At 39.0% G+C, this 12,850-nt stretch overlaps 1 protein-coding gene across 1 annotated transcript in view; it reads left to right on the top strand.

Moving 5' to 3' along the window:
• LOC133419473 (protocadherin-15-like) overlaps positions 1-12,850 on the top strand; it is a 447,680-nt gene that overhangs the window by 223,773 nt on the left and 211,057 nt on the right. The window contains exons 14-16 of the mRNA XM_061708668.1: positions 3,402-3,551; positions 3,650-3,741; positions 6,504-6,605. Coding sequence (XP_061564652.1) covers positions 3,402-3,551; positions 3,650-3,741; positions 6,504-6,605 — 344 coding nt within the window. The remainder of the gene's footprint in view (positions 1-3,401; positions 3,552-3,649; positions 3,742-6,503; positions 6,606-12,850) is intronic.

The following is a 12,850-nucleotide window of genomic DNA, read 5'->3' as shown; positions in this document are numbered from 1 at the left end:
GAAGAAATGGAAAGCAGAGGAGGACTCGTAGGTATTTTATCTTTGAAAGAAGAATAAAAAGTGAGGTGAAGGGAAAAAGCAGACAATGGACACAAAGGTGAAACATTGAAAAGTAATGGGAGAGCAGAAGGTTGCAGAAAATGCTAACAATGGCCTTCAAGTAAGAAGGGGACAACAATGGGAGAAACAGAAAAAAGATCAATGTAAGTTTACCTTCATATTCCTACCTCCACCATAAAACCTGTATAAAAACCCAGTCCAGAATGTTATTTACTACAATTTACCAACAGATTATGCTCTGAGACATCTTTCATGGCCATTTTGTTGCAACATTTCAACATTCAAACTATTCTGGTACATGAGGGAAACAGTTTTAGTTTCAGACAGCTCTACATTTGGAATTCCAAAACAATATTTGTGGGTGGTTTTTTGATCATTGACACAATCATCAAATATAGATGGGAGAAGAGAAGATGCTGACCTGATGGTTGCAACACCTGAACTCAGCGGCTCTGGTTCATGTTGATAACAGGAGTCGTGTCGTCGTGACCCGTCGTTTTCCTCTTCAGTCCGATGAAAAGCATCATGGGTATCTCCTGCCTCAAACTACTAGACATTTAGATGAAGCAAAGTCTCTTTACGTGTTTACTTGGACTTGAGGACCCCTTTGTGTACTGTATCTCTGAAAATTTGCAACTCAAATATTTGATTATGGATTTATTTAATGCTCAAACACTGCAACAATTTGGATTAACAAACGCTTTTATTACTGAATAGATTACTTTCAGAGTTGAAGTCAATAACTCCTCCACATTTTTTTGTCCAGTTTTCTTTCAGAGTGAATCTTGTTTAAACTTAATCATGTATGCATTCATGGTATTTGTTTGTTTGTTTGTTTGCTTGCTTCTTTTCTATTTAAATTCATTTATATCCTTTAGAGAAAAAACTGGGCCATTAGAGCATCTGCTGTTACAATAGATACATTTACATATCACATATCAAAGGCAAAACAAATAAAACGCCAGTAGCGACACAATTTAAATCAAACGATAACGTATACCTCCTCTTTATAGTAGTTGTTCAAACACAGATTTTTGAAGTCCTTCGTTGTCCTCAGCATTTCCAATTCTTTTCTTTTTTTTATAATTTACAAGCAAAGTGTTACAATACTGTGAAATCAATGTGGCGTACATGTACTGTTAGTTCATGTGTATAAGGGTCGAGAATGCACGCTGAGAACTGAAATAATCCAGCTGTATCAGTGAGAGATGACGGAAAATGACAATGGAATTGTAGAATAAGATGACATGATCTTGGGTTTAAGTTGAGATCTGCTCCTTAACTTTTTTTTGGTGGTCACCTGAAGATTTTCTTTCATGAGCCATCTGATAAAAAAGAAAATACCTTTGTCTGGTTTTACACCTAACTAATATGTAAACCTGGCAGAGATCTCCATCAGTTACCCCTTGAGCAGGGATTATATTAAAAATGAAGTATATAAACTTTCTTTTGACAGCATAAATTCTTTTTAAGATGAGAAAAACATTATATTTCTTAAATCATTGCACTGCCATTTAGTATGAGTACATCTACAAATAAGTAGTTATTTTGATCAGCAAGCCGGTAACAAGGCTGGGCGATGTGATGAAGTGAATTTGGATTTCATGATGACATCAAACACTGCACGATAAGGATACTGCATATTGAGGCTGAATTATGCTGCTTATAAAAAGGTTTACACTCGCTCTGAAACCCTTGCAGGAGCAGCACAAGATTACCTATCTAGCTAAAGGCACCGCTGAGAGTTAACTCCTCTCCCATTCACTGCAGAGATACATAGACGCTGTAAACAAGCTTATTAGTGCTTGTATTTCCCAAATTGTACACAGTATGTCTCCCCATAACTTTTTCCTGAATCATATCTACACTTAGTTTTTTTTTTAACCTTCTCTTTGCCTGCGTGTCCGTCTCCCCTTTTCCAATCACATTGTTTTACCTGTTCCGGCATTCTCCTTCTTTTATTCCCAGCATTATTTCAGCAGAATCTAATCCAACAGCTTTTTATTGACATGGCAAAAAGGTCGTTGGCCTTTACCATGAACAGCATCCCAATACATGTGCTCCCCCCGTATGATGTCAAGTTTTGTAGCTTCTGTGGCAATCTGTTATCTGACGAGTGCATGCTGACGGCGGTGGCAGCACGAGTTTGTTTGTGAAGGTGTGCAGCGTAGCATGTGTCCTTGAGTGGGTGTTCAGTGTACACTGCATTTCCATCTTTAATTTGGAAGTTGAAGATGGAAAAGCAGAGGTTTTTTTTCGGTATTGATTTAAGGGTAGAGGGATACAGTAATCATTATGAAAGCCTTGGTGGAGAAATTAAACTTGGAGTGTGTGAGAGAGCGAGAGAGAAAGAGACAGAGAGAGAAAGAGAGAGAGAGAGAGACACACACACACACACACAGACAGAGAGAAAGAGAGCGCTATGAGAAATGGAGAGTGATTTTCATTTGAAAGGAGTCAATCAGCTTCTTGGCAGATGAGCTCGTGGGGAAGATTGGTATCGATGAAGAAGCTTCTTTACTGCTGATTTTCAATGTATAGTTCTGAAGTGTGGTGAAATGGGTGCTTTAATGGACCAAGAAAAGGGAGCAAATTTAGCCAAATACATTAGTCGTTGACTAATAATGACATTTTTAACAACGTATCAAAAGGGCAAACTTTCAGACTTTCCCAACTTTTTGAACAGGCAGATATTTACTTTTCTTTCCTCTTTCAGTTCAATAAGTTAAAAAATATAGTCCCTGAGGGGAAGAAAGGCACAGTTTTGTCTTCATGCCAACTAATAACCTACGGTAAGCAAAGGTTAGCTTCATGTTTAATAAGGCTCTATGGGAAAGCAGTTATACTTCCCAGTGTTTTTTGTTTGTTCGTTTTTCGTTTTCGTTTTGTTTTTTAACATTTTGCATAGACTCTATAATCAATTAAAGGTAAAAGGCACAATTGTGACTCCTGTTGATATCTGCAATTTGGACCAAATGGTCTGGGGACTCCAGCAGTACAACACAACAGTATACCTCAATAGGCTTTTTTTCAGGTGGCATTTGAATCACAAATAGGAATACTGAAGTGATGCAACAGCCAGCAACAGTGGTAAAATATTTCTGAATTTCCTCCACCACATATTCGCTCAATAAAATCCTGGGTCTCAGTGTCACGCGCTTCTCTTTTCTACCGTCAGCGGAGGACTATTTTATTTATTGGTATTGACTTTGTTTCTGTATATTGGTGAGTTGCAGGCTTGAGGTCGTACGGTTATCCAGTCATTGCACACCGACACTATCTGGACCAATCACTTTACATTTATGTATTCTAACTGTGTAACTGTGATTCTGTCTCTGCAGCTCTCGGCATCAGATGGCGTCCAGGAGAGCGCCCCCGTGTCCGTCACCATAACAGTGTTGGATGCAAATGACAACACTCCGGTTTTCCCAAACGTCTCCTATAGCGTCAACTTGTTCACTGACATGATGCCTGGAGAAACAGTGCTGCAGGTACACCCCGCTAACAACACAGTTGTAAAAGCGGCTGTAGTCACATTCCTGAATAAATACTCACACGTCTAGCTCTGTGTCCATGTTTCCTTTTCTAGCTGTCAGCAGCTGACTCTGATGCGGGTCCAAATGGTGAAGTGACCTATCGTATCTTGGCTGGTGACCAGGGACAGTTTCTCATAGGAAATAAGTACGTGCATCAAGACATTTCTCAGTTTTTACATCTTTGTTAAAGGGGACCTATTATGGCATCTATTACCTATTTTAAACAGGCCTTGAATGTCTTAAAAACAAGCTTTTGATTGTTTTTGCTAAATAAATTAGAAAATCAGCGTCTGAGCCATGTCTTTATCTTCCCATTCTCTAATCTCATTATCTATGAGGGATTCTGAGTGGGCGGGGCTATGATAATGAGGCTCTGTGCTGATTGGCTGCCTGAATGACACGATACACCGCTACGGAAAAATGGCGGAAGCTCCAGCTGGCGGAATAATTTACACCGTGTCCTACCTGCATGCGATGCGAGCGAGCATCCCCGACAAAATGAATTCCATTGCTTTATTTTCTATTGGACTGTCCTAACTGGCAGCAGCGACGCAGCACTGCACCGTTGCGCGCCGCGCCGTTTTGAGCTGAACATTTGTCGGCCGCCCTGCTTCTATTTTCTTCCTGTCGCTCGTGTTGAAAGCCGGTTGAAAGCGCTGTAGGAAACGGTCACGGATGAGGAACGGCTGATCCAGTTAGTTGAAATGAGAAGTTATCTCTATAATTCCTCCTCATTTCACTACAAAAACCTCAATAAAGTGGCAGCTGCTGGAGGGAGATGGACAGAGAGCGTCCGATGTCACGCAGTGCTACGATAGTCGGACGCTCATGCAGTTACACGGTTTTATAGTTGTGGGCGTGGTTTGCATTTTGGTTACGTAACGAAAATGTGCAGAATCTTATTGGCTCGTAGATCCACATCACACTGGACGGCTCATCCGGGCGGCTGTACAGACACTGCAGAATTTGGTTGTTTCCTCCTTCTCTGAGTTGGCAGGCTGAGGGGAGACCACTTTATATATGTTAAAGCAAGAAAAAACCTGTTTTTCATCATAGGTCCCCTTTAAATTGCTTAAACAGTTTATATAGTTAAATAGTTGAATGTTCATTTTTAGTTTTACTAATGGAAACACAGGCAAGAAGGTAGAAATGAGCGAAAAGTATTCAATGAAAGAGCCAATCTTTGCAGTGGCAAGAGACGTATGACATAAAAGAAAAAAAATTTAAATAGTGAGAAACAAAGACAAGAACAAGGAATATCTCAGAATACCTGCAATCTCAAAATAAAACCTTGACAAATAAACAATGACTGCAGACCATAACCATTCAGTCGTCATATATAAAATAATGAGAAAAGTTTCACAGTATAAACAAATTGAAGTAAAGTCTGCAGAAAGGTATAAAAGAAAAGTAATTATGATTTATAAATGCTTATATGTGCTCATTTCACTATATTAGTTAAAGTTAACCAATCTGGTTTATAAAAACACTGAAAAAGCAATCACACTGTTGGCCCTCAACATCATTTGAAAACTAAAAACAAATGAATGGCAGTGTAATCGATTTCGACAAAATGTCACATCAATTAAACAATTGAACACAGAGAGCTAGCTCCTCACTACAGGCACTTACGTACTGGAAAGGGGCTCTTACATGTACTGTAGGCACCGAGACCTGTGAGAAATGCCAGTATGTAAGAGGTTTACTCCTCCTCCACGTGTTCCCAGCCTCACAACCCTGCCATTGATAGTAGATATCAGTAGATTAGCTGCAGAGATTACTGTTATGGTTTAGGGGGAAGGGTGGAAACCTGTGTATGATAACATTTTTTTTTTTTTTCTTTAACAGTATATACTCAGTACTGGAGTTGAGGGGGGATGAGAGGGGACGGCATCCCCCCTGAAATAGAAACGGTCCAAATCATCCCCCCTGTAAAACTACCATCCCTCCTTTCCATCCCTTATGTCATTTCATCAATGAATGTGGTTTTACTGCTATTTCAACATTTACAGTCATCACCAGAAAAATAACACCAGAGTAAGAAAAGTAAGAAAATCTGCCAGTGGGACAAGATTTATCGTCTCATTACAAGCAAAAAAATCTTTTTGTTGTTTTTTCCAGTGATGAGTCTTGTTTTAAGTGTAATGAGATTTTTTTACCAAAATGAGACATTTTAACTAGAAATAAGACAAATATTCAAATAGACAAATAGAGTTTTTGCAGTGATCTATTTTACTTATCCTTTGAAGGACAGAGTCATATTGATAAGTTCAGAAAAGTGTTTTTTATTGTTGTGTTTTGATGTATTTGATGTAAGCCCAGTGGATATTTAAAGCTTACAGAAGGCTGCATTTAACTGCTGCTATGTCATTCCTGCAGTATTTCTGCAGGCGTTTTGGTCACTGCTATTATTTGTAATATATTATATTATTTGTAATCAGCACAAATTATCTGTCCCCATATGATAAAATCCACCATCCCCCCTGATTTCTTTTTTACAACTTGAGTACTGTTTATACTCACAATACGAGCAGTGATATTCACTGAATTTGACTAACAAAATTGGGTGCAATACCTTTAATCGTCAAGAAAAAAAAATCTTTATGGTTTCAGTTCCAACTAAACACTAAAGAAAATATCGGAGTAAACCCCCGGTTACCTTTTATTTATTCCGGATAATCGTTGTTGGTATTAATGAACATATCTCAGTGGCTTATGAAACACCTTCATTAATGAAGTCATAATCAGGGTAATTAACTGCCACAAGCAAATGAACTGGTAATGAGACAGTTGGTGGCCTGCGTGGTGGGAGATTTTCTGAGGAAGGTTTCCAGGCAACTATAAAATGTAATGTGAAAGCATGGTGAGTGTTTACGATGATATGCATATAATTAACTGTTTTTGCAGCACCGGGGTGATTACAGTGGCACCAGGTGTTGAGCTCACTGTTGGACAAAACTACGCTTTGACTGTAGAAGCCTTGGACAACGGGCCTGCGCCTCAGAGACGGTAGGGACTTCTCTCCGTTTGATTCAACTCTTCTTTCTTTCTGTTTGTTTGTTTGAAGCTACGGTGTGAAAGGTCATGAGATTCCCATAGCTTCAGGCTTATTGTCTTTCTGTCCCTTCTTACTCCCTCCCACCATTTTCACATGAGTCATTTTCATTTCTTTTTAACATACAGTTTTCTTTCTTTTTTAAAAAGGAGTCCAATGAGTCTAAAAGAGGAAAATAGATGGTACAAATATGAGAATTAAAGATGTTACATAGAAAAAAAGCTGACAAAAAGGTGCCTCACTTACCGGATACGCGTATGGAGAGAACATTATTCTCTCTATTTCATAAAAAAGGACAGGTCCACCAAATGTAAGCACATGTAGCATCTAAATAAATCTCAGTGTGAAAGACAAAAAAGAATCGATTTTGGCTCAGTGTATCTTTCCAAGGGTAAAAATTGATTTGACATGGGGACATATCTTTTGATCTTTTTCTCTCCCTAACTTCTGATTTCTGGCCTTCATATGATTAAATCAATAAAAAGCTGTAACTTTGTGAAACTCCCAACATCAGGCTTTTCTTCAACTTTTTTTTCCAATTTCATGGAAAGTGGTGCTCTTAATATTTAGTAAACTGTGCGTATTGATTAGGTAGCTAAACTCTGACAGAGAAGTTCAATTGTAAAATTTTAGTTTTAGCAATTACCAAGCAATATTTGTGAAGAGAAGTAGAACCAGCCATTGAGCGGCTCAGCCGCTGGAACTCAGTCAGCTCTGAACAACAAATCGATGTAGAAGCTGCACTGGCTGAGTTTGATTTCCTGACTGTTTTGTGTTGTGCAGTGTGTTGACTTGATTCAGGAAACTTCCCTGAATCTGGACTCAAAGGGAACCCTGTGTTGTTGCAGGTTGCTGTCCAGCCAACGGCGTATAACTTTATAACTACTCCTGCTTACCTCCCAGCTACTGTTTTCTTGTCTTGCAATGCCAATTTTTACTTAAAGGTTCTTTAAACCAAGGGAATTACAGTAAATGCCTCCAACTAAAATATGCTCATATAGTTTAGGATGTTGTGCATCCCTGGGAACAATCACTTTGGATCTTAAATAAGCTGTTTGAGAAACAACTTGCCCCTGGTGCCGGGTTGCCCCATCAGAGAGAATACCCTGGGGTAAATTGTGCCATGATAATTGAAAAAAAAAAGATGATTTTAATCTCACAAACAATAGTTCTTTATAAAAGCAAGACACATTCAATACAAAATTACTTATCTCATGTTTATTTATAGGGTTAATAACATCATTTCACATATGAACTTCAGCTCCTTTGAATGAATGAATGAATTAATCTTTATTTCGGCTTGTACAGAACAAGATGAAAAGGAAGAGAAAAAAAAAATCAACATTTCTTTTGCCGAAAAGGTGTAGGCTGAAGCCGTAGCTTATAGTGCCTACCCTTTTTTCTTTTGATCAGCAAAAAATATGAGACATTAGCTTTTACTCAGTGAAAACAAACAATACATAAAGAAGAAAAAAATAAATAAATAAGTAAGACAAAATATAAAATTGACATTTCACATCCTAGAATGTTTTTGATAGTATACTTTATAATTATAGTGTTTTATATTTATTTACAATATTTTCTTTAAACAATTTCTTAAACTTGACGATAGAGCTTTCAGGCTGTACCACCATGTTTTGTGGTGTGGTTGGTTTACTTAAAGATAATTTACAACATCAAAGGACAATTTGCTTAAAGGAGCTTGACGCAGGATTGAGGCAGGATTTATGAAAAAAAATCGAAATGTTTTAAGTTTTCTAGTAATAATGTCAGATGAAGCGTTCCAAACCAAAACGAATGAGCCCTCTAGTGTATCTCTCCGTTGCCTTGAACAGGCTGTGTGCTGCAAAATGTGCTGCAGTGCTGGGGCCGAGTTTCCCACGCTGTCCTGTGGATGTGACGTCACATGACGCTGCATGCACGTTCTCCCCGTTCTCCCGTGCCGGCTTCTCTGTTGGCTGCAGTACCCCCGGCGGCCGTCGTGGTGAAGGGTGGCGCTATAGAGTCTCATTTCTTAAAAGGAGCCTCATGCTCCTTTAAACAAGGCCTAACACCACATGAACACATACTCAGAACAAAATAAAAATCCCCAAATGAAGTCCTAATCATCTGTAAATGATCTGCATATGAAGCTTTTTACAGATCTGATCTACTACTGAGCATCTGCTGGGGAATGTGAACTTGTGCACATCACGTCTAGGGATGACCCCTACATCATTCTTTTTAAATGTGAAGATGGGGTTTTCATCACAAAACCTCTTACAATTTTGCCTCAGAAACTTTATACTGGTCTCGACACCTTCAACATTCTCCACCAATCCAACACAGTTATAGGATTTGGTCTTTTTTTACCCGTAAACTTACCTGCAATGACAAAGTCACCAGGAGATAGATCCTTAAAAGGAACCCCGGTTATTAAGACTTGTAGGCCCTAATAAGCCATTGTTCTCTTATACTAAAATATGTTGTTAGAAACACATAGAATAATGTAATTGCTTTAAAAATCTACAATGTTTATTACATATTTTGACCTGCGGGAGGCGCCATGATTTACCTGCGCAATGCATTCTGGGGGCGATGACGTAGTCCGGTTGCTCTGGGAAGATAAGCTATTGACGCTAGCGTTTGTTTAACTGCGACAGATATCTAAAACATCAGTACAATGCCACATTGCTGTGCGTTTGGGTGTAATTTTCAGGCGAAAGGCAACGAGGGAAGTGATGTGAGTTTGCACTTGCTATGGTGTTTTTGTAGTTCATGCTTTATGGTGCTGTACTTTTTCACCATTTGTTTGTAGGTGCGCCGTCACCTTTAATGTTTAGCTGTGTTTTCATCTGTGTTTCTGGTGCGCCGACACCATAATGTTTATGTTTGCATCTGTGTGGAGGTGCGCATAATAATGTCACCATATCTGTAGTGCGCCGTGCACACGTTATCCAATTTGTCACTGCAAAGTTTTGTTTGAGGAAAAAAGATCTTTGAAATACTTATTGAAAACTGAATAGCCAACCGACCTATCCTCTACCTAATGGATAGTCTAATATTCAGGCCGAGTGGGACCTGAAATTAGCCGTATAGAGCAGTGGACGGACTGTTTCTGTGCCTATTACAAAATTGAATCCTGGCGGCGCCACTGTCCTAATGATTTATAAAGCATAGGACAGCGGTGGATGCTAATAATCTCCAAAATTATTGATATTGGAATACGTTTTATCACACAATAGCTTAAAGTGAACAGCTGCTGACAAAAACATGAGCTCTTGACAGCAAACGCTCTTCTTCTCTGTTGGCATCACATGACCAACCAATAGTGGTGACACTACATTGCACAGGCACACAGCCAATCGGAGGCTTGTCTGGTCTACGAGCTAGTCTGGTTGTTGCTTGGCCTACAGGGCAAAGACTAAGCTGGTCTAAAATGCTAGAAAAATTAGGAGCACTAGTGGGAACGCTTTTGGAGGATTTTCGGTTTTGTTACTAGCAGTTTTGTAGCGATCTAGATTGTTTTGAATTGTGGCTCTTGGACGCTCCCTCATTGCATAAAGCCCACCCCTCCCCCATTGTGATCGGTACAGTACGTTCTGTTCCAGTGGAAATGCATGTGTATGTGACATTTCTCTGTTGTGAAATAGCTTTGGTACCTCACCCAACCTAAACGGGTATGGCTCTTCAGGCTAACAGAATTCAATCAAATTTAAATTGGCTCCGCTGGTACTAGGTTAAATGGTCATTTTTATTTTGAAATAATTTTCTTCACGCAATTAATAAAATGTTGTTGAATCAAATCTTACTTAACTGAATTTAACTTACGTTTAGGCATGTGTCGGTGGTTATTTGCACTATGAAAACGAAGAGCTGGAGGTTCAAATCAAAGAAAACCTGATCAATTGTGTGAGATTCCTGAATTTGCTGCTAGACAACCAGCCTTAAAGCTGAAAGACTTTACTCTAATTAAGTGTTTTGTCTGCCAAACAATCCCCCATAACATTTCTTCACAAACCTACAGATTTGTAATTCAATTTTATGATCAAATTTTCACAAAATATAATTACTTTTTCTCATATTGTGCATTACTTGAGTATGCAAGTAATGGCCTTTCTTCCAAAACCCACCAGTTTAGTGAGCATTGTTCATACTGTATGTCATGTGATAATTTGATCAAATTCAGGTTCAGCATCTTCAGTGGAAAAGAATACTTCCCTTTGGCTTTGTAACTTTACAGACATTTTACATACACAAAAAAACATAAATCATATATTGATGGAAAGGCATTATTTGTTCTCTTGAATGTTAAAATGGATCGACAAACTGAAGAATCCTGTGTGTTACATTAAATTGGGGAAAAAATCTATTTGTGTAAGTTCATAAATGAGAAATACTGGACAATAATCACTTTATTTTTCCATATGAAAACGTTGCTTTCTCTGGTTCTCTCTGATCTACCATGTTATTGTTCTTTAAGCATCAGTATACACGTTAATTACTGCTTAAGTGAGCCACATACTGTTCATAAGCTGTTTGCGTCTTAGACTGTCAGTATATAGAAAATCTTTAAATTATCTTCCAGAGTCAGTAATCAATATGGAGTGGCAAGAAAGTCATCAGGAAATAGATCCAGTCCTGTCGTCACTGAATGCAAATATTTGAGAACGCTTTGGATTTTACAATGTCCCAGGGAAGAAGGAGCCAGACCTGTCGTATTTTATATGCACAAATGAGTAAGCTTGCATCTTCTGCTTACCAATGCAAATTTAGCCACATTACCAAATTTCCGAACAGGCAGAAAAAAATAGCATCAATGTTTCATGTTAAGACCTGAAATGCCTGTGTGGTGGAATTGACAACGAAGGATTTGATTGACTCACATACTTTGTCTGTATAAAACAAAGTATGTCAGACCGTTGTGTCGTTGATACAGGGAGAACTAAACTTCAGCTCAGTGAAGATACAAGGCCAAAAACTGATAACAACATTTAACCCTTGTGCTGTCTTCGGGTCAAGGAAGGAAGGAAGGAAGGAAGGAAGGAAGGAAGGAAGGAAGGAAGGAAGGAAGGAAGGAAGGAAGGAAGGAAGGAAGGAAGGAAGGAAGGAAGGAAGGAAGGAAGGAAGGAAGGAAGGAAGGAAGGAAGGAAGGAAGGAAGGAAGGAAGGAAGGAAGGAAGGAAGGAAGGAAGGAAGGAAGGAAGGAAGGAAGGAAGGAAGGAAGGAAGGAAGGAAGGAAGGAAGGAAGGAAGGAAGGAAGGAAGGAAGGAAGGAAGGAAGGAAAAAAGGAAGGAAGGAAGGGAGGAAGGGAGGAAAGAAGGGAAAAAGGAAGGAAGGAAGGGAGGAAAGAAGGGAAAAAGGAAGGAAGGAAGGGAGGAAAGAAGGGAAAAAGGAAGGAAGGAAGGGAGGAAAGAAGGGAAAAAGGAAGGAAGGAAGGGAGGAAAGAAGGGAAAAAGGAAGGAAGGAAGGGAGGAAAGAAGGGAAAAAGGAAGGAAGGAAGGGAGGAAAGAAGGGAAAAAGGAAGGAAGGAAGGGAGGAAAGAAGGGAAAAAGGAAGGAAGGAAGGGAGGAAAGAAGGGAAAAAAGAAGGAAGGAAGGGAGGAAAGAAGGGAAAAAAGAAGGAAGGAAGGGAGGAAAGAAGGGAAAAAAGAATGAAGGAAGGAAAGGAGAAAACAAAGAAAGAATGTACGAGGGGAGAAAGGAAAGGAGTAAGAAAGAAGGAAGGGAGAAAAGAGGAAGGGAGAAGGAAGGATAGAGCAGGAGGAAATAAGGACAGGAGAATTAGGTCATTTTGACCCAAAGACAGTACAAGGGTTAAACCATGGACTTGGTTTGCTAGAGAAGAAAAAGCTGAACATAGATGACAGTGAAACATAATAAATCATTATAAAAATGATTCAATCATAGTGGTTCTTATTATAAGGGAAGTGAAACCTCAAACAAACAAAAAACAACAATAATTTAGATATATATTACACCATGCCAATTATTTGTTTAACAAAAAAAGCAAAAAATAGGAAAAACCATGCCGCCAATACTGAGTACTCCCATCAAAAGCTGAAGCACGCTCAGCTGTACATAGGAATTCACGAGTGAAAGGTTCCCAGCTCCTGAAACAGCAACACAACCCCAAATCATCACCCCTCACCCACCATGCATGACAGCGGTTATGAGGTATTTCTGCATAAATGCTTTGATCAGTGATCAGCAAACATATTG

This window comes from Cololabis saira, chromosome 19 (assembly GCF_033807715.1).
Source record: "Cololabis saira isolate AMF1-May2022 chromosome 19, fColSai1.1, whole genome shotgun sequence".
NCBI lineage: Eukaryota > Metazoa > Chordata > Actinopteri > Beloniformes > Belonidae > Cololabis > Cololabis saira.
This window is presented reverse-complemented; position numbering and strand designations above follow the sequence as displayed.